Raw genomic sequence first — 25,213 nt, 5'->3', positions numbered from 1 at the left:
GGATATTAGGAGCAACAGTTTGGGATCCATTTCTCCTCTTACTGCCACCATCGCTTCTTTATACAAGAACTGAAAACTCTTGAAGTAATTTTTATTTCTCCACTCCAGGTCAAATAAGATGGTGAACAAATAAGCTCTAGGTGTTTTCTCCTGTATTTTTATTAATAGTACATTAGTCTGTTCTTATTGCCAGTTGATCTGAAAACATAAAGGATGATAATTACTTATATCATCCATCTTTTGTTAAATATATGAGAAAAAAGTTGAGCCACAATTGTTTCTTTTTAACTGTAGAAATTTACTTTGAATGCAATTGTGACTGATAGCTGACATTCAGAGAGAATGTACCGTGGCTGTGTATGATGCTCAGCCCGTTCCATGGCGTGACCTCTTTAATCTCATAGCCGCCCCGTAAGGTAGGCACTGTTGGTATCCTCAACTTATGGACGAGAACACCAGGCTCACAGATCTTTAACACTTTGTCCAGAATCACATGACTAGTGGGTGGCATAGCTAGGATTTACAGCAGGCTATTTGTGAACTAAAATATCTGTGAGGGTGTTCCTTCCTTCTTCTCTTTTTATTTCCTCTTTCTCTCACTCTTTATCTCTCTCTGTATCTAAACAGATAATACATGCACATATCTAAAAAGTTCAGACAACATGGAGACAGTGATGAGAAAGTCTTCCTTTTGGTTTGTCCCTCGATCTCCCTGGCCATGGTTAACCACTGATCATCCATGCTTCCACAGAGATTTTGCTACATGGAATTCTGCATGGGAATTCTGAATTTGGAAAAGCATATCAATGAGATTTTTTTTTAAAAACTCTGATTTATTGATGTATAATATACTGTGGTTGGCTGAATTGTGACACATGTATGCAGCTGTGTAACTATTACCGCAACCAAGATTCAGGGCATCTTTGTGACTCCCAGTCGGTTCCCTTATGCCCTTTTGCAGTTATCATTGGTATTTTTATTTTCACTTTAAAAATGTGGTTGGTTTCTTCCTATATTTTGTGGTGTTCCTATTACTTCACTAATGCCATGACCTATCCTCTGAAGCATGGACATGTGCGGTGCCCCCAGCCTTGGATGATAAGATGCTGTTCTATTCCTTTGCCTCTACAGGCACCCAAGCCTAGTGTGCAGTAAAAAGGAACAAATGCCGACTGTGCATCCTGTAGCTCAGATTTTCTCTCCCACTCCATGTGGCATGTCTATGTGCCATGCAGTGAGTGCTCCCCTCTGTCCAGCTTTCAGAAGTGTATTTGTTCCACTAGATCTCTTTTAAAATGAAGGGAGGTCATTGAGACAGTGGAAAGTTTTTCAGTTTTTTGAATAAGGCAAAAGTGCTAGTATCCTGAATTACTGCCTTTGGCAACAATATAGGTATTTCCATCTGCAAGATGTTTTAAATGTTTGGATTTTATCACCTGATATGTGACCTGATCTGGGATATATATTAAAAAAGAAAAAAAAGGCAAATTCAGCAAGTGTTGGTAGAACTCGAACTGCACTTCATTCTTCAGTGATCCAAGAAATTCAGGGATAAGCAGGAAAACTGAGTGTGCATATTTGGGAGTAATTTGGCATTATTGGGCTGGGGAGTGTTAAGTAGGGAAGGAGTCAATTGAAACATCAGCTCAGTTATTGGATGCTTGTTACTAGAAAAAGCCAATGGCTTTCCCACTCAGCTACAGCTTGTTTTATTCTATATTTAGCTTCCTTAAAATTTCCTTGTGAATCAAGTTTTAAACATCCTAGTTTAAAGTCACAGTCAGATTTTCAATTTAAAGTACCCTATTGGATTAATCTCTTTGAAACATCCCTTAATGCCTTCATTTATTTGTTTGGTGAATATAGATTTATGTTTATGCAGTTTTCTTTAAAAAAATCCATAGCGAACAAGTAAACTCCTGAGCCAAAAAGGCAACTGAAACCCAAACCCTCAAAGCTAAATTCCTTCAGTTGAGCAAGTCAAACAGGGACGAAATCACACACACACACACACACACACACACACACACACCCCTCCTCTCAATTCATTGATAATTACGTACACGATAGTGAGTTTAGGCTGGAGTTCTGTTGAGATGGTCTACAGCTGTCCAGATTCAGTGGTTTACTTCCAGCCCTTAACTTCTAAGTTTGCAAACGAGGTACTGAGTTTGTTCAGTTCATTTGCAGAATAGAGTATTTCTGTTATGAGATTGGGTAGACCAAGTGTGGAATTCTGTTCTTGGCTGTTGTGCTTCTGCTGGGACTGTTCCTTGCCTCCTCAACTCTCCTGTCATAAATCTAGTTTTGGTGAAGCCAGTCCTATGAGCCACACGCACACATTTGTTGAATAATTCTCTGCCTTTAGAGATCTGCCCTCTAGATTCTCTGGATTGCCCATTCTGCTCAACCTCTCCTGGTCTGAGCTGTATAATCTACCCGGAATGCCTTTTTGTCCTTCCTCTGCCTCTCAAAACCACCCATCTTTTCAGGGTGGACTCTTGCATGAAAGTGGGTACTCCAGCGACAGCTGTCTCTCCTTTCCTGACCTCATGCTTGCTTTTCAAGGCTGCCAGTTCACACTTTGAGTAGGAAGGCTGTGGAGAACCCCTGTGTTGACTGGCCATCATTTCCAACTAGGTTGCATTCGATAATGTTGCCTCTCAAACTAGAATGAAAGCCACAGAGGGCAGGAACCAACCTGATGTTTGTTTTAAATCTCTTACTGTGTGGAGGATATCACAGACAGTTGATAAATTTTTTTTTAAATTTATTTTTTATTGAAGTAACATTGGTTTATAACATATAAATTTCAGGTGTACATCACTATATTTCAATTTCTGTGTAGACTACATCATTTTCACCACCCAAAGACTAATTACCATCCATTGCCCTACACATGTGCCCTGTCAGCCCTTTCACCCTTCTCCCTCCTGCTTCCCTTCTGGTAACCAGCAATCTAATCTCTGTATGTATGTGTTTGCTTGTTGTTGTTGTTTTTGTCTTCTACTTATGAATGAGATCATATGGAGTTTGACTTTCTCCATCTGACTGATTTCACTTAGCATAATACCCTCAAGGTCAAGCCTCGTTTTTGCAAATGGCAAGATTTCATCTTTTTTTATAGCTGGGTAGTATTCCATTGTCTATATATACCACATCTTCCTTATCCATTCATCGCTTGATTGGCACTTAGGTTGTTTCCAGTTCTTGGCTGTTGTGAATAATACTGCAGTGAACATCGCGGGTGCTTGTATCTTCACGCATTTGTGTTTTCATGTTCTTTGGATAAATACCCAGCAGTGGAATAGCTGGATCACATAGTAGTTCTATTCTTAATTTTTTGAGGGATCTCCATACTGTTTTCCATAGTGGCTGCACCAGTTTGCATTCCCACCAGCAGTGTATGAGAGTTGACTTTTCTCCACATCCTATCCAACACTTAATATTTCTTGTCTTGATAGTTATAGCCATTCTGACAGGGGCATGAGGTGATACCTCATTGTAGTTTTGATTTGCATTTCCCTAATAATTAGTGATGTTGAAAATCTTCTCACATGCCTGTTGGCCATCTGTGTGTCTTCTTTGGAAAAATGTCTGTTCAGATCTATTACCCATTTTTTTAATTGAGTTGTTTGCTCCTTTGTTGTTGAGTTGTATGAGTTATTTATATATTTTGGATATTAACCTCTTATCAGTTTTCGGTTTGCAAATATATTCTCTCAATTGTTAGGTTGTCTTTTTTTGTTGTTGATGGTTTCCATACTTCCTAAGGCAATCTACAAATTCAGTGCAGTCTCTATCAAAGTTCCAACAACATTTTTCAGAGAAATAGAACAAAGAATACCAAAACTTATATGGAAGAACAAAAGACCCCAAATAGCCAAAGAATCCTGAGAAAAAAAGAAAAAAACTGGAGGTATCACGTTCCCTGATTTCAAAATATACTACAAAGCCATAGTAATCAAAACATCATGGTACTGGCACAAAAACAGAGACACAGATCAGTGGAACAGAATTGAGAGCCCAGAAATAAACCAACACATCTATGGACAGCTAATTTTCAATAAGGGAGTAAAGAACATACAATGGAGAAAGGAAAGTATCTTCAATAAATGGTGCTGGGAAAACTGGACAGCTACATGCAAAAGAATGAAAGTAGACCATTATCTTACACCATGCACAAAAATCAACTCAAAATGGATTAAAGACTTGAATGTAAGACCTGACACCATGAAACTTCTAGAAGAAAATATAGGCAGTACACTCTTCACCGTCGGTCTTAGCTGCATCTTTTGGAATACCATGTCTCAGCAGGCAAGGGAAACAAAGAAAAAATAAACAAACAGGACTACATCAAACTAAAAAGCTTCTGCACAAAGGAAAACATCAACAAAACAAAAAGACAATATAACAATTGAGAGAAGACATTTGATAAATTCCTAATTGTTGCCCATGTGGTAGGAAACTGCAATGTAAAGAAATACATATCTTTTATCACAAGGTTTTTGACTACAATGATTACTTTGCTATTTCAAAGAAGTTTCAGAGCACTGATTAGATCATCCTTGAAATTTAAAAAAAAAAAATTATTATTACAAAAATGCATGGAAAGAAGACTTGATGCCTTCAGATCACTTGTCTCTGTTTCTTTCCTGCCCACATTCTGGTCCCTGTTAATGAAGTGATGGTTTCTCTAGCACTGATCCTCATGCCCCAGAAACCATGTGGGACTGTCACTTGAAGGAAAGCCCACCTCTGCAACTCTCTAGATACTCATAATTATAGGGAATGACGGCTCAAATATAATTTAAAACTAAAAAAGAAGGTATTGCATTGTTTTAGAAGTTCTGATTGTATAATAGATGTTCAGAGAACGGAAGTATTCCTAAAATATCTTTGACTTAATCACAATGTGTTTTTTGTTTGTCTGTTTGTTTATAGTAAAGTAATTGGCCAAACTATTTGATTCACTTGGGAATGTCTTCCTTTCGTGAAGAGTTATGTGGGGACTCCTCGGAGGTTGCTTGACTTGTTGCTTTGCTGTGGGTGGGAGGACGTGTGGGACAGGCCCATGGACTTGTCCCACCAGGTCTCAAGGGCCCTGCGTGGAGCACTTGTTGCCAGCGTCCCAGCTCATGGCGGCTGTCTGCCAGATGGCTGCCTCAGTGTCTGCCTCTGAAATGCCAACTGCAATTAAAAGCCTTCCTTCAGAGCACAAGTCTTTCAGTTCTGGGTCCATATGGTGATCAGAGCCTCTGGGTCTGTGGTCGTTTAAGAGGCCAGGCTCAGGAGAAAAGCAGATGGAAATAACTGTAAATGAGACATGCCTGTAAAAAAGGTGAGGAATAGGTATTTGATTTTGCTATATCCAAAAGAAGAGGAGAAAAGGAAATAATGGCCAGTCAAAAACTGTCTTCTCCATAACCTTCCTGCACTATAAACTGGCAGCATCGCCATCAGCTGGAAGCACAGTCCTGGTTCCTGTCTGTGGGGGTCAGTTCTAAGAGTACTTGGCTAGGCCATAGTGTCCAGTTCTTTAATCAAATACCTATTTAGTTGTTGCTGTGAAGGAACTTGGTCAATTTGATTAACAACTACAATCAGTTGACTTTAAAAAAAGGCAATTACCCTCGAGAATGTGAATGGGCCTCATCCCATCGGTTGGAAGGCCTTGGGAGCAAAAACTGAGGTTTCCTAGATAGGAAATTCTGCCTCAAAACCGTGACATCGATTCCTGCCTGAGTCTCCAGCCCGCCAGCCTGCCCTGTAAAGTTCAGACTTGCCAGCTCCACAATTGCCTGAGCCAATAGGCCATCCCACACCTGTGGGTTAAACATATTCGCAAGGGGTCTGTGTGCTTATTAACATCTGAGAAGCACTGCTCTGAGGCACAGTGAGTTCTCTTCGCCGGTTGCCATGGATTATTCCTGAGATGCTGCACTGAGTTGTCTCAATTTTAGTGGTCCTGCTATGAAATACATAGCACTAAGCAAGACATCCACAGGTGTTTGTGAAATAAATGTGTTCTTAATGGCCCTGCAACAAATGCTACAAAACAACAGGAGATAGATGCATGAATTCAACGATACATGCATCCATTTCAGCAAAGCGTTTAGTAGTATTTGTGGAATCTTGAGATTTTGCCTAAGAGTTCAGCTAATAGGAGACACTCTTCCAAAGATGTGGACTAAGGATTCATATGCAAAATTCCTAATATGTATCTGGAAGAAGTCTGAACCTTATTACGCGGCTCATCTCTGATCTTGCGAGACAACAGGACAGTTCCAGAAATAGACCCAGTGGAGCATTTACTTAATTCATATTCTCCAGAACTGGAACTTCTGTGTGTAGGCAATGAGTTGGGGAACACGTGCCCTGAAATGAGGAAGGTGGTCTGACCTAGACTGAAGGGTTTGCTGTTACTCATGTGTCTGTTTGAAGAGAAGTGAAATATGATGGGCCACGTGATACTATCATATGCTGAAGGCAGCTGCCCATGGTCACTTCCTTTACTGAAGGACCTTCTAGGTGAGAGATGTTCATATTGGAACCTCTTTGTGGGACATTAGGAATCGCTGTTTTGCCTGTCACCGGTAGAAAATGCCCTAAGGATGGTCAGCTGCTCACAGAGGGTCTCTAGGCATTAACATATACTGCCTTAATATGAGACCATCTTAACTGAAGATGCTTAGGAGAGTCATTTCACAGCCTGACTTGGAAGTAATTTTGATGCTGGTGAAGGTTTGCTGTAGGGTTAACGTGGAGGCTTTGGTTGTGTTGTTGCTGAGAGTAATGTCTTTGTTCCTGGCTAGTCGCATGCCTGCGTTTACTTTTCCTTCCTTTGGCTTCACAACCATCACGTGTTAAAGAGAAGCTATTGTTTGTCGTTTGCTGTGTGAGTTCATGACAGTGACTTCTTTTCCTGTGGATCGGGATGCACAGATGCAGTGGTTCATCCAGTGAAGACCATCACGTCCCCTGTCCCCACTAGCCCTCCACCCACTCCGATTGGCAGGTACTGCTTAGCTTGTTATGACTGACCCTTGAGGACTCGGGTAGGCCTAGAATACTTCAACTAGGGCTTCTTGACCTTCAGGGAATCTGTGAACCAACTGTCTGAAATGGTGAGCATCAGTTTGTATGTACTCCTCTCTGCTCCCACACCCCAGAGACAGTCCTCAAATCTTTTATCAACGTAAGGTGACCCGCTCCCCCAAACAAAGACTAAGAGTAGCTTTGACTCTTCACTTACCTGTCTGTCCCACCAATACACACGTTCACAAAGGAGAATACAGGCTTATAGTGAAGGCTGCACAGGTACTTGCTGTCTCGAATAGTTAAGGTGGGAAGCATCCTGAGGTTGAGTAATAGGGAGTGGCTGGCAGGGGCACTGTGATGAGCGTGCCCTGTGTAAAGTCTTTCAGATCTTTCAGACTAAGAAGCTGACCAGGCTCACATGTCTGCTCACCTCAGAAGTGGTAGCTTTTTCCGTAACAGGAAGAAAAATGAGGCCTCTGGCTGGCTACGTCGCAGATGATCATTGACAACTTAGACGCCTTAACTAGCACACAGTAGGTCCCTAATACATGGAAGTTCCCAGTGCACACCCTCCCCTCCCCCCATATGCCTGTGCCTCCAAGGATGGAGTAAAGATGGCTGTTTGCGTTTTCCCCAAAATTCACTGGAGGGGTTTTCTCCCCTGGTCTCAGGGTAAGGCATCATGGATTGTCCAGCTGCATGTCTCCAGGGACCCCCGTTTGTACACACTGCAGTCTCAGTGGCCCTTCTTTCTCCTTTCTCTTCTTTTCTTCCTTTTTCTTGATGCTCTTTTTGTGTTTTCTCACTGTTGCTTGTTTTCTGCAGGCATCGGATCGGAGCAACTTCTGCTTGTCAACACGTCTGTGGCTGCCACCGCTGCTTCCAGCACAGTCTCATCTGTTTTCATTTCTCTCCCAGCACTCCTGCCTCCTGTCACTTTTCTCACGCTTCTTAGCTTTTGTTAGAAAAGCCTTGGCCGGCCCCGGAAAGGACGCCTTTCCGTCCCAGGTGTACAAGTGCCGATCGCCCAGCTTTAGATGCTTGTTATTCACAAGGAAACTTGTTCCAGCTGTCTTGAGGGCTTCCCTTCACCATCACATAAGTTGGATACAAATGTGTTTCTGTGGGTTGCGGGGGTGGTTTTTTCTTTTGCTGTTTTATTTTGATCACGTTGATTTCACCTGCATTCTAGGTCGGCGTTCTCCCCCTTGGTTGCACATTAGAATCATGTGGGCACCTTTTAGGACTCCTGATTCCCAGGTGACCCTCCAGAATAATTAATTCAGCATATCTGGGTGTGGGGCCACTTCATTAATTTTAAGCTCCTAGGTCGTGGATTCAAACATGACCCCAAAGTTGATGAACACCAAGCTAGGCAAAAATCCTAACAGGCTGGAATGCTGAATTCCAAGTCATGCAGCCTGGTTTTAAATTTAAAAACAACCAAACGTCCTCACCAGCAAATAGATGTTTGTCTGAAATATATTCTTTAAAAAAAAAAATTAGGGGCCTACCTGGTGTCGTAGTGGTTGAGTGCATGCACCGTGCTTCAGCAGCCGCGGTTCACGGGTTCATTTCCTGACGTGGAACTATGCAGTGCTCATTAAGCTCTGCAACGGCAGCATCTCACATACAAAGAGAGGAAGATTGACACAGATGTTAGCTCAGGGACAATCTTCCTGAAGCAAATAGACGAAGATTGGCAGTGGATGTAAGATCAGGGCCAATCTTGCTCACACACACACACACACACACACAATCAAATAAACAAACATGACCTAGCTTTCCTAGCTTTTGTGTCTTGTAGGGAAACCTAAAGGGTTAAATTAGTTGTTTCACAATGATCCAAATCTCACCATTGCAGAAAAAAAACGTATTCATTGTTGCGTTAGTGCCAAATGTAACACAAGGTTCAGAGAGCATTTTGGCCCATGTTTTTAGCTAAGCATAGAGCTCTTGCTCTGGGAGGCTTTGAGAATTTCAAAATAGTTTGTTACCTAAAAATACACTTCCTGAAATGAACTCGAGGCCTGGGAGGGATGAATGGGTTTTTTTTTTTTTCTTCTGTATTTAATGTTACCACAAGAAAGCAAATCTTAAATTGCTGTATGTTTATATTTTTAGAGACCCAGCAAACAGGTGTTAGGCCCAAGCAACCAAGATGTGTGTGAGGCAAAGCATTGATGACTGGAAGCTAAAATTCAAGGACCAGCATTGACCTTGAGAGGCACTGAAACTGTGCCTCTGGCTTTAGGCGGGAGCACACCTAACCTGGGGAGCCGGGGGGCGGCTGTCCCAGCCTCACCTCCAACCTCCTAAAGGCCAACGACTAGTCTAGTGCCACATGCGGTCTCTGTGCTTCATCTTTTTATTCCAGGATATAAGTGTCTTTAGGTTCATGTTTGTTGACCAAATGCCTAATGGCCTGGTCTTACTTCAACTCACTCTCCAAACTTACGCCCTTAATGACCACCATTGCCAATGGAAATGTTTCTCATTGAGGAACAAGGTGGGCAGGGGGTCTGTGCTGTGTTTATTCCCTCTCTGCCCCAGCATACGTGCCGCTGCAACAGTCTGGGTTCAATACGTTATTGGTGACTGTGAATGAATGTTGCCTTATAATCACCCTCCTCTGTGACGTGAGTGAAGAAAGTCTGTATCCTTTCCCTCTGGTATAAAGGGCCAAATGTTCATTCCTTTATGGCTGCCTCTATTCCCTTGTTCATAGGTATTTTGGCATATCTTCTATGTGACAGGCCCTCTTCTTGGCACTGGAGACACAGTGTGTGAACAAAGCAGAAAGGCTCTCAGCTGGCATTTTGGTGGCTAGATTCTAAGCAAGGAAGTGATGGAGTTACTTTGTGCAGAATATCCAAGTCCTATGGTAGCTACTTGTGGGCTGCATTAGGATGAAGAGGTCACATTTACCCAGAGACCATAAAGGTGACTAGAAGCCAGACAAAGAGAGTAGCAAGGCCAAGGTCAGAGGAAGGAAGGAACTTGGCTTCTTCCAGGAAAAGCCTATATGTCCTAAAAAATAATGAGGAAGCAGTAAGAGGGCTCGCGAGGAAGGAGTGAGTGGTGGCGGCTGAGGCAAGGGCTGACATCACTGAGGCAGCAGGCAGCAGACCCTTGAGGTGGAACTCAGGTTTTTGTCACCTGCAGGACTCCAATGCCTCACCAGTGTTTGGGATTGTGTCTAGGAGGCACTCGGTCAGCATTGGTTAACCAACTGACTTCCCTCAAGGCAGCAGAGAAGTCAGAGCCATCCCTTGCAAAGAAGGTCCTAGAGCTCTTTGGGGTGTAGGTCAGGAAAGTGATGGCACCGTCCTTCCCCGACAGTGACTCCTCTGAGCTGGCCAACTCCCTTTTGCACTTCACAGCTCTGCTGCCTTTTGACCTCTCTCTGCCCATCTGGGTGGTGACTCTTGTCTGGCTCCCACATCCTCCATGCTTCTCTCTATTTTGGGTTACCCTCTCATAGTCTGTTTCCTTGTCCGTCCACCCAGCTGAACTATAATTTCCTTAAGGGTACTTTTCACTGTGCTCCCAGCACCTAGTACTATTCAATGTGTTTCCTTTTTTTTTCCTATTTTTTTTATTGATGTCATAGTAGTTTATAACATTGTGAAATTTCAATTGTACATTATTATTTGTCAGTCATAATATATATGTGCCCCTTAACCCATTATGTCCGCTCCCAGCCCCCTTCCCCTCTGGTAACTACTAATCTGTTCTCTTTGTCCATGTATTTGTTTATCTTCCACATATGAGTGAAATCATACTGTTTGTCTCTTTTTGTCTGGCTTATCTCACTTAACAAAATACCCTCAAGGTCCATCCATGCTGTTGCAAATGGATGATTTTGTCTTTTTTTGTTGCTGAGTTGTATTCCATTGTATATATATGCCACATCTTCTTTATCCATTCATTAGTCAGTGGGCACTTGCGTTGCTTCCACATCTTGCCTGTGGAGAATAATGATGCAATGAACATAGGGGTGGCATGAGTGTCTTTGAATTGTTTATCTCAAGTTCTTTGGATAACACCCCAGGAGTGCAATAGCTGGATTGTATGGTATTTATATTTTTAATTTGTTGTGATGCATGTCCATCCTGTTTTCCATAGTGGCTGTACCAGTTTGCATTCCCACCAGCAGTGTATGAGGGTTCCCTTTTCTCCATATTCTCTCCAACCTTTGTTTTTGTCTTGGTAGTTATAGTCACTCTAATGGGTGTAAAGTGATAGCTCATTGTAGTTTTGATTTGCATTTCCCTGATGATTAATGATGTTGAACATCTTTTCGTGTGCCTGCTGGCCATCTGTATATTTTCTTTGGAAAAATGTCTGTTCATATCCTCTGCCCATTTTTTGGTCAAGTTGTTGTTTTTCATTGTTCAGTTGTGTGAGTTCCTTATATATTGTGGAGATTAACCCCTTGTCAGATTTATGATTTACAGATATTTTCTCCCAGTTGGTGGGTTGTCTTTTCATTTTGTTCACAGTTCCGTTTGACTTGCAGAAGCTCTTTAGTCTGATGAAGACCCATTTGTTTATTTTTTCTTTTGTTTCCCTTGCCTGAATAGACATGGTATTTGAAAAGATCCTTCTAAGACTGATGTCAGAGAGTGTTCTGCCTATATTTTCTTCTAGGAGTTTTATGGTTGCACCTCTTATCTTCAAGTCTTTAGTCCATTTTGACTTAATTTTTGTGTATTGTGAAAGATTATGGTCTACCTTCATTCTTTTGCATGTGGCTGTCCAGTTTTTCCAACACCATTTATTGAAGTGACTTTCCTTTCTCCATTGTATGTTCTTAGCTTTTTTCTCGAAGATTAGCTGTCCATAGATGTGTGGTTTTATTTCTGGGCTTTCAGTTCTGTTCCATTGATCTGTGTCTCTGTTTTTGTGCCAGTACCATGCTGTTTTAATTACAATGGCTTTGTAGTATTTTGAAGTCAGGCCTTGTGGATGCCTCCAATTTTGTTCTTTTTTCTCAGGATTGCTTTAGCTATTCAGGGTCTTTTGGACCCCTATGAATTTTAGGAATTTTTGTTCTATTTCTGTGAAGAATGTCGTTGGGATTCTGATTGGGATTACATTGAATCTGTAGATTGCTTTAGGTAACGTGGACATTTTGACTATGTTTCTTCTTCCAATCCATGTGCATGGAATATCTTTCCATTTCTTTATGTCATCAGCGGTTTCTTTCAACAATGTCTTATAGTTTTCATTGTATAGGTCTTTCACCTCATTAGTTAAATTTATTGCTAGATATTTTATTCTTTTTGTTGTGATTGTAAATGGGATTGTATTCTTGAGTTCTCTTTCTGTTAGCTCATTATTAGAATGTAGAAATGCAACTGATTTTTGTAAGTTGATTTTGTACCCTGCAACTTTGCTGTTGTTGATTATTTCTAATAGTTTTCTAATGGATTCTTTAGGGTTTTCTATACATTAAATCATATCGTCTGCAAACAGCAAAAGTTTTACTTCCTCCCTGCCAATTTGGATACCCTTTATGTCTTTTTCTTGCCTAATTGCTCTGACCAAAACCTCTAGTACTGTGTTGAATAAGAGCGGTAAGAGTGGGTACCCTTGTCTTATTCTTGTTCTGAAAGGGATGGCATTCAGTTTTTCCCCATTGAGTGAGATGTTGGCTGTAGGTTTGTCATAACTGGCCTTTATTATGTTGAGGTACTTTCCTTCTATACCCATTTTATTGAGTTTTTCTTGTCATAAATGGCTGTAGGATCTTGTCAGATGCTTTCTCAGTGACTATTGAGATGATCATGTGGTTTTTATTCCTCATTTTGTTAATGTGGTGTATCACATTGATTGATTTGTGAATGTTGAATCATCCCTGTTTCCCTGGTGTAAATCCCACTTGATTGTGGTGTATGATCCTTTTGATGTATTGCTGTATTCAGTTTGCCAATATTTTGTTGAAGATTTTTGCATCTATGTTCATCAGCGATATTTGCCTGCACTTTTCTCTTTGTGGTGTCCTTGTCTGGCTTTGGGATCAGGATGATATTGGCCTTGTAAAAACCGTGTTAGGAAGTGCTCCGTCTTCTTCAATTTTTTGGAATAGTTTGAGGAGGATAGGTACTAAATCTTCTTTGAATGTTTGGTAGAATTCTCCAGAGAAGCCAACTGACCCTGGACTTTTATTTTTGGGGAGGTTGTTGATTACTGTTTCAATCTCTTGACTTGTGATTGGTCTATTCAGATTCTCTATTTCTTATTGGTTCAGTTTTGGTAGGTTGTACAAGTCTAAGAATTTATCCATTTCTTCTACATTGTCCAATTTATTGGCGTATAGTTTTTCATAGTATTCTCTTATAATCCTTTGTATTTCTGTAGTATCTGTTGTAATTTCTCCTCTTTCATTTCTAATTTTATTTATTTAAGCTTTCTCCCTTTTTTCTTAGTGAGTCTGGCTAAGGGTTTGTCAATTTTGTTTATCTTCTCAAAGAATCAGCTCTTAGTTTCATTGATACTTTCTACTGTTTTTTCTGGTTTTGATTTATTTCTGTTCTAATTTTTATTATTTTCCTCTTTTGCTGAGTTTGGGCTTTGTCTGTTCTTCTTTTTCTAGTTCTGTTAGGTGTAGTTTAAGATTGCTTATTTGAGATTTTTCTTATTTGTTTAGGTGGGCCTATATTGCTATGAATTTCCCTCTTAGGACCACTTTTGCTGAAATCCATATGAATTGGTATGGTGTATTTTCATTTTCATTTGTCTCCAGATATTCTTTGATTTCTCCTACAATTTCCTCAAGGATCCATTGGTTGTTCAGTAGCATGTTGTTTAGTCTCCACATGTTTGTCACTTCCCCAGCTTTTTTCTTGTAGTTGATTTCTAGTTTCCTCACATTCTGATTGGAAAAGATGCTTGATGTGATTTCAATCTTCTTAAATTTATTGAGGCTTCCCTTGCTTCCCAGTATATGATCTATCTTTGAGAATGTTCCATGTGCACTTGAGAAGAATGTATGTTCTGCTAATTTTTGATGAAGTGTTCTATATATATATCTATTAAGTCCATCTGGTCTAGTTTTTCACTTAGTTCCACTGTTTTCTTGTTGACTTTCTGCCTGGTTGATCTATCCATTGATGACAGTGGAGTATTAAGGTCCCCTACTATTATTGTGTGCTGTTAATGTCTCCTTTTAGGTCAATTAATAGTTGCTTTATGTCCTCTGTAGTTCTATGTTAGGTGCATATTTATTTATAAGTGTCATGTCCTCTTCATGGTGTGTCCCTTTTATCATTATATACTGCCCTGCTTTATCTTTCATTGTCTTTTTTATCTTGAAGTCTGCTTTGTCTGATGTAAGTATGGCAACATCTGCTTTCATTTGTTTGCCATTAGCTTGGCATATCATCTTCCATCCCTTCACTCTAAGCCTGTGTTTGTCTTTAGAGCTGAGATGTGTTTCTTGAAGGCAGCAAATTGTTGGGTCTTTTTAAAAATCCATCCAGCCACTCTGTGTCTCTTGATTGCGGAATTCAATACATTTACATTTAGAGTGATTGTTGATATATGAGGGGTTCCAGCTGTCATGTTATCACCTTTTTTTCCTGTTGTTTTGCATTTGCCTTGTTTCTCATCTCATGTATCTCAGACCGCCAGGTCCGTTTTGTGGCTCTCTATGATGGTTTTCTCATTATTTATCATTTGTGTCTCTGTTCTGGTTTTTTCTTTGGTGGTTACTGTGAGGTTTGTACAAAAGATCTCATAGATGAGATAGTGCATTCTCTGATAGCCTCTTATTCCCTTAGTCTAAGCAAGTTTCATCCCTTCCTCTTCCCCTTCTAAGTTGTTGTCACAACTTAATCTATTATATGTTGTGAATTTGTCGTTAAAATGCAGAGATTATATTTGTTTGTGATGTTTTCATTCTCTTTATTTTTTTTCCTTTTCTTTTTTTTTTAGGAAATTAGTCTTGAGCTAACATCTGCTGCCAATCCTCCTCTTTTTGCTGAGGAAGACTGGCCCTGAGCTAACATCCATGCCCATCTTCCTCTACTTTATATGTGGGATGCCTGCCACAGCATGGCTTGCCAAGTGGTGCTGTGTCTGCATCCAGGATCCGAAACCGGCAAACCCCAGGCTGCCGAAGCAGAACATGGGCACTTAGCCACTGCACCATCGGGCTGGCCCCCTTCTTCTCTTTATCTTTAGAGTTATAATTAAGTGTTTCCTAATCTGTTCTGATAGAGAGCTGCAGTTTTCCACTTTTATCTACCTATTTATCTCCTTGTTCAAGGCTTTGTAACTCTTTTTTAAAATTTTTTCAGATATGAGGGCCTTCCTGATGAAATCTTGTAGGGGAGGTCTAGTGGTGATGAACACCCTCAACTTTTGTTTATCTGGGAAAGTTTTTATTTTTCCATCATAGCTAAAGGATGTTTTCACTGGATATAGTATTCTTGGCTGAAAGTTTTTATCTTTCAGACTTTTGAATATATCATTTCACTCTTGCCTAGCCTGTAAGGTTTCTGCTGAGAAATCTGCTGAAAGCCTGATAGGGGTTCCTTTGTAGATTATTTTCTTCTACCTTGCTGCCCTTAATATATTTTCTTTATCATCGACTTTTGCCAGCTTTACTAATATATGCCTTGGAGAAGGTCTTTTTACATTATGTAATTAGGACTTCTATTGGCTTCATTTACATGTAATTTCAGCCCCTTCTCCACGTTTGGGAAGTTCTCAGCTACTGTTATTTGAACAATCTCTCTTCTCCTTTCTCCCTCTTTTCTCCCTTTGGAATATGTATAATCCTTATGTTGCATTTCCTAATTGAGTCGGATATTTCTTGGAGAATTTCTTCATTTCTTTTTAGTCTTAGTTCTCTCTCCTCCTCCATATGAAGCATTTCTCTATTCCTATCCTTTATGTTGCTAATTCTATGCTCCATGATATCAGCTCTGTTATTTAAGGACTCCAGATTTTTCTTTATCTCATCCATTGTTTTTCATTTCCAACATTTGTGATTGTTTTTTCTTTCTAGTTTTGATCTCTTTTGTGAAGAATTCCCTCTGTTCATTAATTTCATTCCTGATTTCATTGAACTGTCTTTCTGAATTCTCTTGTAACTCATTGAGTTTTTTTATGATGGCTATTTTGAATTCTCTGTCATTTACATGGTAGATTTCTATGCCTTCAGGATTGATTTCTGGGTGTTTGTCTTTTTCCTCTTGGTCTGGAGTATTAATAAGTTCTTCATACCACTTTATGGAGTGGATTTGTGCCATCATGTAGTGATAATATCTGGTCGCAGGTTCCACCTGCCCCCATGGGGTGGTGGGACAGCAGATGTGTAATCTGAGCCCCCCATGATCCCTGCTAGCTCATGATCCCTGTCCGAGCCTTGGCCACTCCTTGGGATGGCAGTTGCCCTGTGGGGTTTCCCACTGAATGGGAAAGAAATCATGCAGGGGCTCAGGGCTGCCACCTGCTCCCACAGTCCCACAAAGGCATGCTCCCCTCTTCAGGGCTGCGGCAGTACTATGGGCATTTGTGGCAGCTGGGAGCTTGTTCGCCTGGACTTGTAGCTCTGCCACCGTCTGCTCCTAGGTCACACCAGCTCTTGTGCTTGCTGGGTCGGGCCTCTCTACTGTGTCTGAGCCAGAGCCACTCCCTGGGACCATGATGCGACTGTGGGCTCTCCCCCTAGATGAGAGAGCAATCACGTAGAGGTTCATGGCTGCTGCTGCCTGCTCCCGTAGTCCTGCCAAGTCACTCTGCTCCCTTCAGGGCTGCAGCATTTGAGGCAGCCAGGAGCTCATTACCCCAGGCTCACAGCTCTACTGCCATTTGCTCCTAGGTTGCACCAGCCTCCCTGTGGACCACACAGCCCTGTGGACTCTCCCACTGGAGAGGAAATGATCACACACGGGCTCAGAGCTTCCATCATCTGTTTCTGCAGTTGCACCAAGGCCCACTCCCAGCCTCGGGCACTCAGCAGTGCTGTGAGCACTCCAGCCGGGGGAACAGTCACACACGTGTACTTGACTGCCTGGGGCCCAGAGAGTGCTCACCTAGCTCCACCACCTCCCCCAGAGGTAGTCCATACACCTTCAGATGTTTAGCTGCTTGGGTCTCTCAGGCGTCCTGATGTGCTGTGTGGGTATCCTCAGCTGATCAGTGAATGTCCGTTTAGTTGTAGTGCAAAGGGGGAGAGACAAAGGGAACAGCTCACTCTGCTGTGTTGCTGACGTCACTCTCCCCCAGTCTGTGTTTCTTAATTGATCAGATTTTATTAGAAACAGTGCCTTATGGTAATCTCTGAGAAAGGCAAGAAGTTACTCAAACCCCCTTCTCCATCCCTGCCCTCAACCACTACCTCCCTGCAATGGCTTTTTCGCAAATTGCGTATGTGAGGGAAATTCTAATCTGATGTGAAGGCATTATGTTGCCTTTCTGCCTATTGATTCCTAGAACATCAACTGCATTTTAAATTGCATAACATCATTGGAATTCATTGGTAGGCTGCCTAGCAGTTATCTAATCATTTAATTTATCTTTCTCTCCCCTCCCGGCTAGTTAATAACGACATCATGATCACTGACAACAATGGTGCAGTCAAGCTTCCACAACTGTGTAAATTTTGTGACGTGACATCTTCCACCTGTGACAATCAGAAATCCTGCATGAGCAACTGCAGCATCACATCCATCTGTGAGGATCCACACGAAGTCTGTGTGGCTGTCTGGTAAGGCTGCCTTTTAACCATCATTCTTTTCCCCTTTGATAAGTAATGTATGCTTGTGGAGCAGAGAGTTGGTGCGTCTCCATGCCTTAAGTGTGCACGTCCATCCTATTTCCTCTCCTTTAGCCTCCTTCTCTTTTAATTATTCAGTGTAGTTTCCAGAGATATTTTCAACTACATGTATCTATGTGTGTGGGTGCGTGTTTTGTGTGTGTGTGACAGCATGTGAGATGACCTTTAATATTTGCAGTAAATCTGGAAGCCCTTCCTTGTATCAATGGGAGGGATTTCCATTTACTAGTCATTTAGTTAATACCCCTTCAGTAACTCCTAGTGACACCAGGACCTTTTTCCTTCTGGGACAACCTCAGTCTTGTTATGTGGAAGGAGAGGAGATGAAAGGTGGGCTTTTGGAAGAAAAAACTTGTCAAAAAGGGGGAAGCTTTTTGCAGAACCAGAAAACAACCCATTCCTTAGTGAAGCCCTGGCCACGTCACTCACACTACCAGTGGGCTACACATTACATCTTTCTCTTCAGAATTGCACAGTTCTCTTAAGTAGATTCCTCCTCCCACTCTCTCTCTCTCTCTTTCTCTCCCTCCCTCCCTCCCTATCTCTCTCTCTCTCCCTCTCTCCCCCCCCCTCCCCGCCCCATGCCCCCCACCTCAGTACACACGCGCGCACACACAGACATACACACACAAACAGTGCTCACGAGTCATTTGATTAATTCCTGGTCATGTATTCAGAGTATGTGTAAGAGATGAAAGCAAAACAGAGATCATTAAAAGGTCCCCAGTTTATTAAAATGTATAAATTCATTAATGAAATATAGCACTTTGCAGACTTATTCTGATCTTTGGAATTTATTGGCATTTTTTTTTTAAGGGTCCTAGGTGTCTCCTGGCCAGTTGGCAACCAAGAATATAAATCCAGTATCTTCCCACTCTCTGGGAATGAGTCATCTGAGACTTTCTCCAGACTACATATAGTTACCCTTGATGATAGATCTGAAAAACTTGCACGTTTCCATACATACCAGGAGATGAATTTAGTTCTTAAGAACTAAAGGAGTGTTAACAGCAAAGACCTGTCATGACAGCTTGCTGTACCTGCCAACTTCATTAATGTCCAGTTCTGAGCAAGGCTTTTGAAAAAGGCATTTTGAGAAAGATCGTGTTCAGAGGAAAGGGACCAGTATGACTACAGATTTAGAAAGCATGGGATCTGAGGAATGGCTGAGGAAATTAGACATGGTTAGTCCAGTAAAGAGAGGACGTGGGCTCTGTTGAGAGATGTTTGATGATCTGTTTCATGGAAAATAGAATAAACTAGTTCTGTGTAATGGAAGGGCAGAAGGAGGAGGGTCCATAAAATTTACCAGGGGATAGACTTGTGCTCAGTATAGGTTTAAACATTTTCATAATCGTGGTTTCCTAAGAGCAGAACAGCCTTCCGTCTCTAAAAGAGTCAAATAAAGTGCAGGAGAGGCTGGATGAGCATCTGTCCAGTCTAGTGCAGGAAAGATTGAGACACCAGACTGGATGAGCCCAGGCTTCCTTCTTTGGTTCTCTCTCTGCTGGCCATCTTTACTTAAACCTCCACTGGGAGCTATCTCACTGTGTGAGAGCTTGCCAAAAACAGGCTCTTCCAATTAAGATATTTTCCCTGCCCTGTAGTACAAGTCCAGATGACTGACTGTGATCAAGTCTCTGTGCAGCAGAGGCTGTGTAGTCTCAGAAAATGGGAGCCTGTGGGGGAGAGGAAGGCTCCCCGTTTCCTCTGTGTCCCAGCCATAAAGAGTAAACACAGTGAATGTTCTTTTGACCTGTCTTGGCGAAGACGGGTACTCCTGTGGAGCGAGAGTGTGGGTAAGCAGAAAGGGCCGTGTGGTGGGTGCTGTGGTACATCCCCCTGATGCCTTCAGCACTGAAGTACTTGACCCCTCAGCTGCTGGCAGCACCGGCTGCTAAGGGATCACGCCCGAGTCCCTCCAGGGAATTCCCTTCCACTGATCAGAGCTGCTTTATTCCAGTTTGGCCTCTCCTCAAGTTTGGCCCCTGTTGATGGGCGGCCAGCATCCTATGACTGATTGATGCAGAGATCCAAATGCGTCCCTCAATTTGGGACAGCTCTAATGAGCCGTCCCTGCTCCTGAGGGATCCACTGAGTCCTTTGTTGCAACCTGCATTGTGGTTCAACTCCCCCCTCTGTGCCATACTGGGGTGTCATTTGGTCAGAGTGCCCGAGGGTGTGTGGGCACACACGTGCACTCATATGTATGCACTCAGAATCCTTCCCAGAGAAGGTTACTCTCGCAAAACTCACTGGACCTCCTGTATTATTTAAGGCATGATTAGCCCTTCCCTAGACTCCGCCTCCAGATATAAAATATACTATCCAAGACAATAAGTATTTTGATCTAAAAAGGGCGGAAATGGAAGGAAGGAAATTAAACAATCCTTGATGTTGGACAGAGTCATCCAAGATGGCAAGTTTATGAGGGGAGCAGATTGAATCAGGCACAGAGAAAAGCATTTTTCCAAGATGCCAGAGTTTTATTTTAGCTTTTGCAGTTTTAATAGTGGGCATTAATCATATAATTTCTAAGTGTAATGTCCATGTAGAGCCGACGGAATATTTCCTAGGCCCAGTAAAATGCCACATGAAAGATTCTCTGATCCCTTAGCTGAGTTAGGCTCCGAAGATGTGATGTGATGGGATATTAAGTGTAGAAGTAATTAGTCTATGACAGCATAAACTGTTTCTCTGAACTGTAAATGGAGAACACCATGCAGTTCTTTTCCATGTGTTCTGATGTTTTTCCTGTCTGTTCCTCTCTGTAATTCGGGAAAGTGCCATTCTTTCTCTAGGAAGTTTCTTGTGTTTTCTCAGCACGGCCAGCTGCTGACTGGAATATGCCCTCACGCCCACTGTGCTGGGGCCCAGCAAACCAAAAAAGAGGAACTGCAGCTATTTTCCCAGGCGAGCTCTTTGAGAACAATTTAGCTAGACATGACCCTGATTCTGTCAAATCAACCGGTGATGCAATGTGAGCCTTGCAGTGCGTTCAGGATGGAAGGATTAAAGTCATCCTGACGACCAGGCCTGTTCTGTTTTCCCATGCCCTCCCTTTTCATGATTTAATTAAGACTTATGTGTAAAGTTCTTCAACAGGTTAGCCCCCAAGGAAAGCCCTCATGTTTCTAAACCTAAGTGGGTTCTGCAAATAAGCAAAGGAAAAACTGAAATGAGTAGAAAAAGCCCAGGAGACTCTAGGCCAACGTGTTTTCATGTAGGAGAACAGGAACCAGGTGCTGTTGTTAGAAACAACTTTGTGAAGGAAAGAGAGTCGAGATTGCTTTTCTGTCCAGAGACCATACTCATCCATTCTCTTTTCCCCTCCCCTCCTCCCATGAACGCTTCACCCCAGGAGAAAGAATGATAAGAACATAACACTAGAGACGGTTTGCCATGACCCCAAGCTCACCTACCATGGATTTGTTCTTGAAGATGCTGCTTCTCCAAAGTGTATTATGAAGGAAAAAAAAGTGTCTGGCGAGACTTTCTTTATGTGTTCCTGTAGCTCTGATGAGTGCAACGACCACATCATCTTCTCAGAAGGTGAGTTTTCTTCTCTCGAGGGTCTGGAGCCCGACTTCCTCTGTGTTGATTTCCTGTGCCCCTGGTCTGCTGTCTCCCAGTCCATCCTCCTGTGGCTGAGGCTGAGAGTGAGCCGTGCTCTGTGGATTAGGAACCCATTCTCCTGGAGGAAGAAGGTGCTTAAGGAGTAACAGGGTTGGTTCTGGTTCTTATCACATCTGGCTCCCGGGGTCACGTTATTATTTGTCTTTGACCAATGGTTTCTTTCGCCTAGAGCAGTGGTTCTCAAAGTGCAGTCCCTGGCGCAGCATGAGTGTCACCTGAGAATGTATTAGAAATGCAGATTCTAGGGCCCCGCAGACTGTTGAATCCAAAACCGTGGGTGTGGACCCGGCAGTCTGTGTTTTAACAAGCCTTCCAGGTGATTCTGATGCAGCTAGAATTTGAGAACCAGTGGTCTAGAAATTGGAGGAGGTTGTTTGATTCAGAATGGGGACTTGCTTTGAATTCTCCCAAGTGATTTTGTGTACACCTTCCTAGGATTTGTCTAAAGGGTACTTGTCATTGGACCTTTTGGGAGAAGAAGTGAAATGCAGAGGGACAAAAGTGAACCAAGGTTTAGTCATGAAGACAGAGGAAGAGTAGGTTAGTTACTAGCCTCCATCTTTGAAGTTCAGCATTGATTCAGCTTGAAAGGAGGGCACACACTATTTGTTCAATTTAAAGAAGTATTTGCTGATTTTTAATTACAAAAGTAATATATGTTCCTTATCAAAAATTGACAATCCAACAGTCTGGGGAGATTTTCAAATGAAAGTACATTAACCCCATCCCTTTACTCACTACTGAACAGGAAGCAATATTGACAGTTTGTCGGCTGCGCACTGTGCCTGTTATTCATTCATATTATGCCTCCTTCCCTCTTCTCTTCCCCTACTCCCTCTCTGTCTCCCTTCTTCTTTCCCTCCTTTCCTCCATCCATGTGTCTGTCCATCTTTTCATTCATCCATCCCGTTCACTCACCTGTCGTTCAGTGCAAATAGTTGATCATACTATAAATATTACCTGGCAACATTTTGTTCACCCAACCACTTTTACACCTCCTTCTAAACAAGATAATACATGTATATATACTGCATGTCTTTAATTATTGTCTAAAATTCCGTAATGTGGATTATCTCCTATAACTGATTTAATCATTCCTCTGTTGGTAGTTTATTGAGTTGTCTTCAGTTTTCCACTTAATGCTAAAATGAGTATCTGTAAAAATATTACGTACATTCGTGCTAACATTTCTGCAAGATAGATTTTTAGAAATGAAGTTTCAGGATTAGAAATTATGCATATTTTAAATTTGAATAACTATCATTAAATTATTTTTCTCCCCAAAAAGATATCTGAGCATATGGGTTTCCCTGTACTTCTCCAACATTGGAATTATAAACCTTTTAATTTCATCAGTCTGATAATGAAAATAATATTCTCTTGGTTGTAGGAATGTAAACTCAGAGTGGAGAAAGGTTATTGTAACCCAAAATAGGTCTGATTCAATAAAAAATCCTTTTTTTAAAAAAACACAAGTACTGAGTCTACGCACTATAGCTGCTTCTTTGGCTCCCAACTCTGGAAAATGATGTGTCTCATGCTTTGTTCATGGTGCTCACGGCACTGGGTACCCACCTCTGTCTCTCTCTCTGCACGTCACTTTCTGCCAGTTTCCCTCTCTTCCTGTCCGACTCCCGACCTGTGCCAACTTCTCAGTTTACAAAGGCAGGCGTGTACATCTTGTCAGCCCAACCCTTTCCAATGTCACTTCTCCCTTCTATTTTCTCATCCTGTAAACACTCCGTTTCTCTCATTTTCCTTATGGAGTTTGAGTTAGGAGGGAAGATGTAACTAGATTAAATCACACTAAAGCATGAGAACCCCTGAGATTCTGCCTTAACAGTGGTAGCTTTCCCCACATAGATCACCTTTTAAAAAGAAGATCCAGATTGAGCCAAAGAATTAATCTCTTATAGCAGAATATCCATCTATGGATGGATATGCTCTTTGATATATAGGATATCCATTTATGGATTATATCTGTGAACCTTGTCTCTCCTTTTGTGTATACTGGCTTATCCACACTGGAAGAGTTTGTTTCATCCAAAAGGGATGTAAGTTGATAAGTGACCTGCAAGTTGGATATATATATATGACTCTAACCTCTTAAGATGGCAATGACTTCAGTTTTCAGTGTCTTTCAGTTCAGGTGATAATCATGGGCCCACATTCATATTTTCCCTCTTCTTCATTATCAGGCTCTTTATTTCCTTATGAGGTGAGAGAATCAGCATAAAGGCAATCTCTCATTGTACAACTCAAGAAATCCAGCACCGCTGATGACTCTGATGTCTGCGTGATATCAGAGGCTTCTAAAGTGCACCAGGAGTGTATGCTTTTTAAGCATCCCTCTTGTCTGTGATGGGATATTTCCCCCACCTAAAGCCTCAGATATTAGCAGCAACATTTTGGGATCCATTTCTCCTCTTACTGCCGCCATCTCTTCTTTATTCTAAAGAATGAAAACTCCTGGAGCAAATTTTATTTCCCCACTCAAAGTCAAATAAGATGGTGAGCACAAAAGCTGTGGAGTGTGTTATGCTGTATTTTTATTAGTACATGATTCTCTTCTTGTTGCCAGTTGTTGATCTGTAAAAACAATGGATGATAATTACTTACATCTTCCATTTTTCTGAAATACGTAAGAGAAAAAAGTTGAGCCACAATTGTTTGTTTTTAAATGTAGAAATTTACTTGCAGTGCAATTGTGACTGATAGCTGACGTTCAGAGAGAATGTACCGTGGCTGTGTATGGTGCTCAGCCCGTTCCATGGCGTGACCTCTTTAATCTCATAGCCACCCCGTAAGGTAGGCACTGTTGGTATCCTCATCTTATGTATGAGAACACCAAGCTCACAGATCTTTAACACTTTGTCCAGCATCACATGACTAGTGGGTGGCAGAGTTAGGATTTACAGCAGGCTATGTGTGAACTAAAATATCTGTGAGGGTGTTCCTTCCTTCTTCTCTTTTTATTTCCTCTTTCTCTCACTCTTTATCTCTCTCTGTATCTAAACAGATAATACATGCACATATCTAAAAAGTTCAGACAACATGGAGACAGTGATGAGAAAGTCTTCCTTTTGGTTTGTCCCCCGATCTCCCTGGCCATGGTTAACCACTGATCATCCATGCTTCCACAGACACTTTTCTGCATGGAATTCTGCATGGAAATTCTGAATTTGGTAAAGCATAGCAATGAGATTTTTTTTTAAAAAAGTCAGATTCATTGATGTATAATTTACATAAGGTAAAATTCATCTCTTTAAAATGTATGGTTGACTGAATTGTGACAAATGTATGCAGCTGTGTAACTACTACCACAACCAAAATTCAGGGCGTCTTTGTGATTCCCAGTCGGTTCCCTTATGCCCTTTTGCAGTTATAATTCGTATTTTTATTCTCACTTTAAAAATGTGCTTGCTTTCTTCCTGTATTTTGTGATGTTCCTGTTACTTCATTAATGCCATGACCTCACCCTCTGAAGAATGGAGCTGTGGGGTGCCCCCAGCCTTGGACAACAAGATGCTACTCTATTCCCTTGACTTTACAGACACCCAAGCCTAGTCTACAGTAAAAGGGGAGAAATGCCAACTCTGCATCGTGTAGCTCCGATTTTCTGTCCCACTCCATGTTGCTTGTCTGTGTGCCATGCAGTGAGTGAGTGTGAAGCCTGTCAGATGGTTTGAGGGGAGGATGGGCTTCCATATAAACTCCCAGTCTTTCCATCTCCACCTGCTTCAG

At 41.7% G+C, this 25,213-nt stretch overlaps 1 protein-coding gene across 6 annotated transcripts in view; it reads left to right on the top strand.

Moving 5' to 3' along the window:
* The window catches only part of TGFBR2 (transforming growth factor beta receptor 2), a 109,404-nt gene that overhangs the window by 41,534 nt on the left and 42,657 nt on the right, over nucleotides 1–25,213 (top strand). For all 6 annotated transcript variants that reach the window (XM_070492607.1, XM_044754085.2, XM_070492606.1 and 3 more), the window contains 2 exons: nucleotides 17,596–17,764; nucleotides 21,195–21,385. In XM_070492607.1, the coding sequence (XP_070348708.1) occupies nucleotides 17,596–17,764; nucleotides 21,195–21,385 (360 nt within the window). The remainder of the gene's footprint in view (nucleotides 1–17,595; nucleotides 17,765–21,194; nucleotides 21,386–25,213) is intronic.

The sequence above is a fragment of the Equus asinus genome, chromosome 21 (assembly GCF_041296235.1).
Source record: "Equus asinus isolate D_3611 breed Donkey chromosome 21, EquAss-T2T_v2, whole genome shotgun sequence".
Lineage (NCBI taxonomy): Eukaryota > Metazoa > Chordata > Mammalia > Perissodactyla > Equidae > Equus > Equus asinus.
This window is presented reverse-complemented; position numbering and strand designations above follow the sequence as displayed.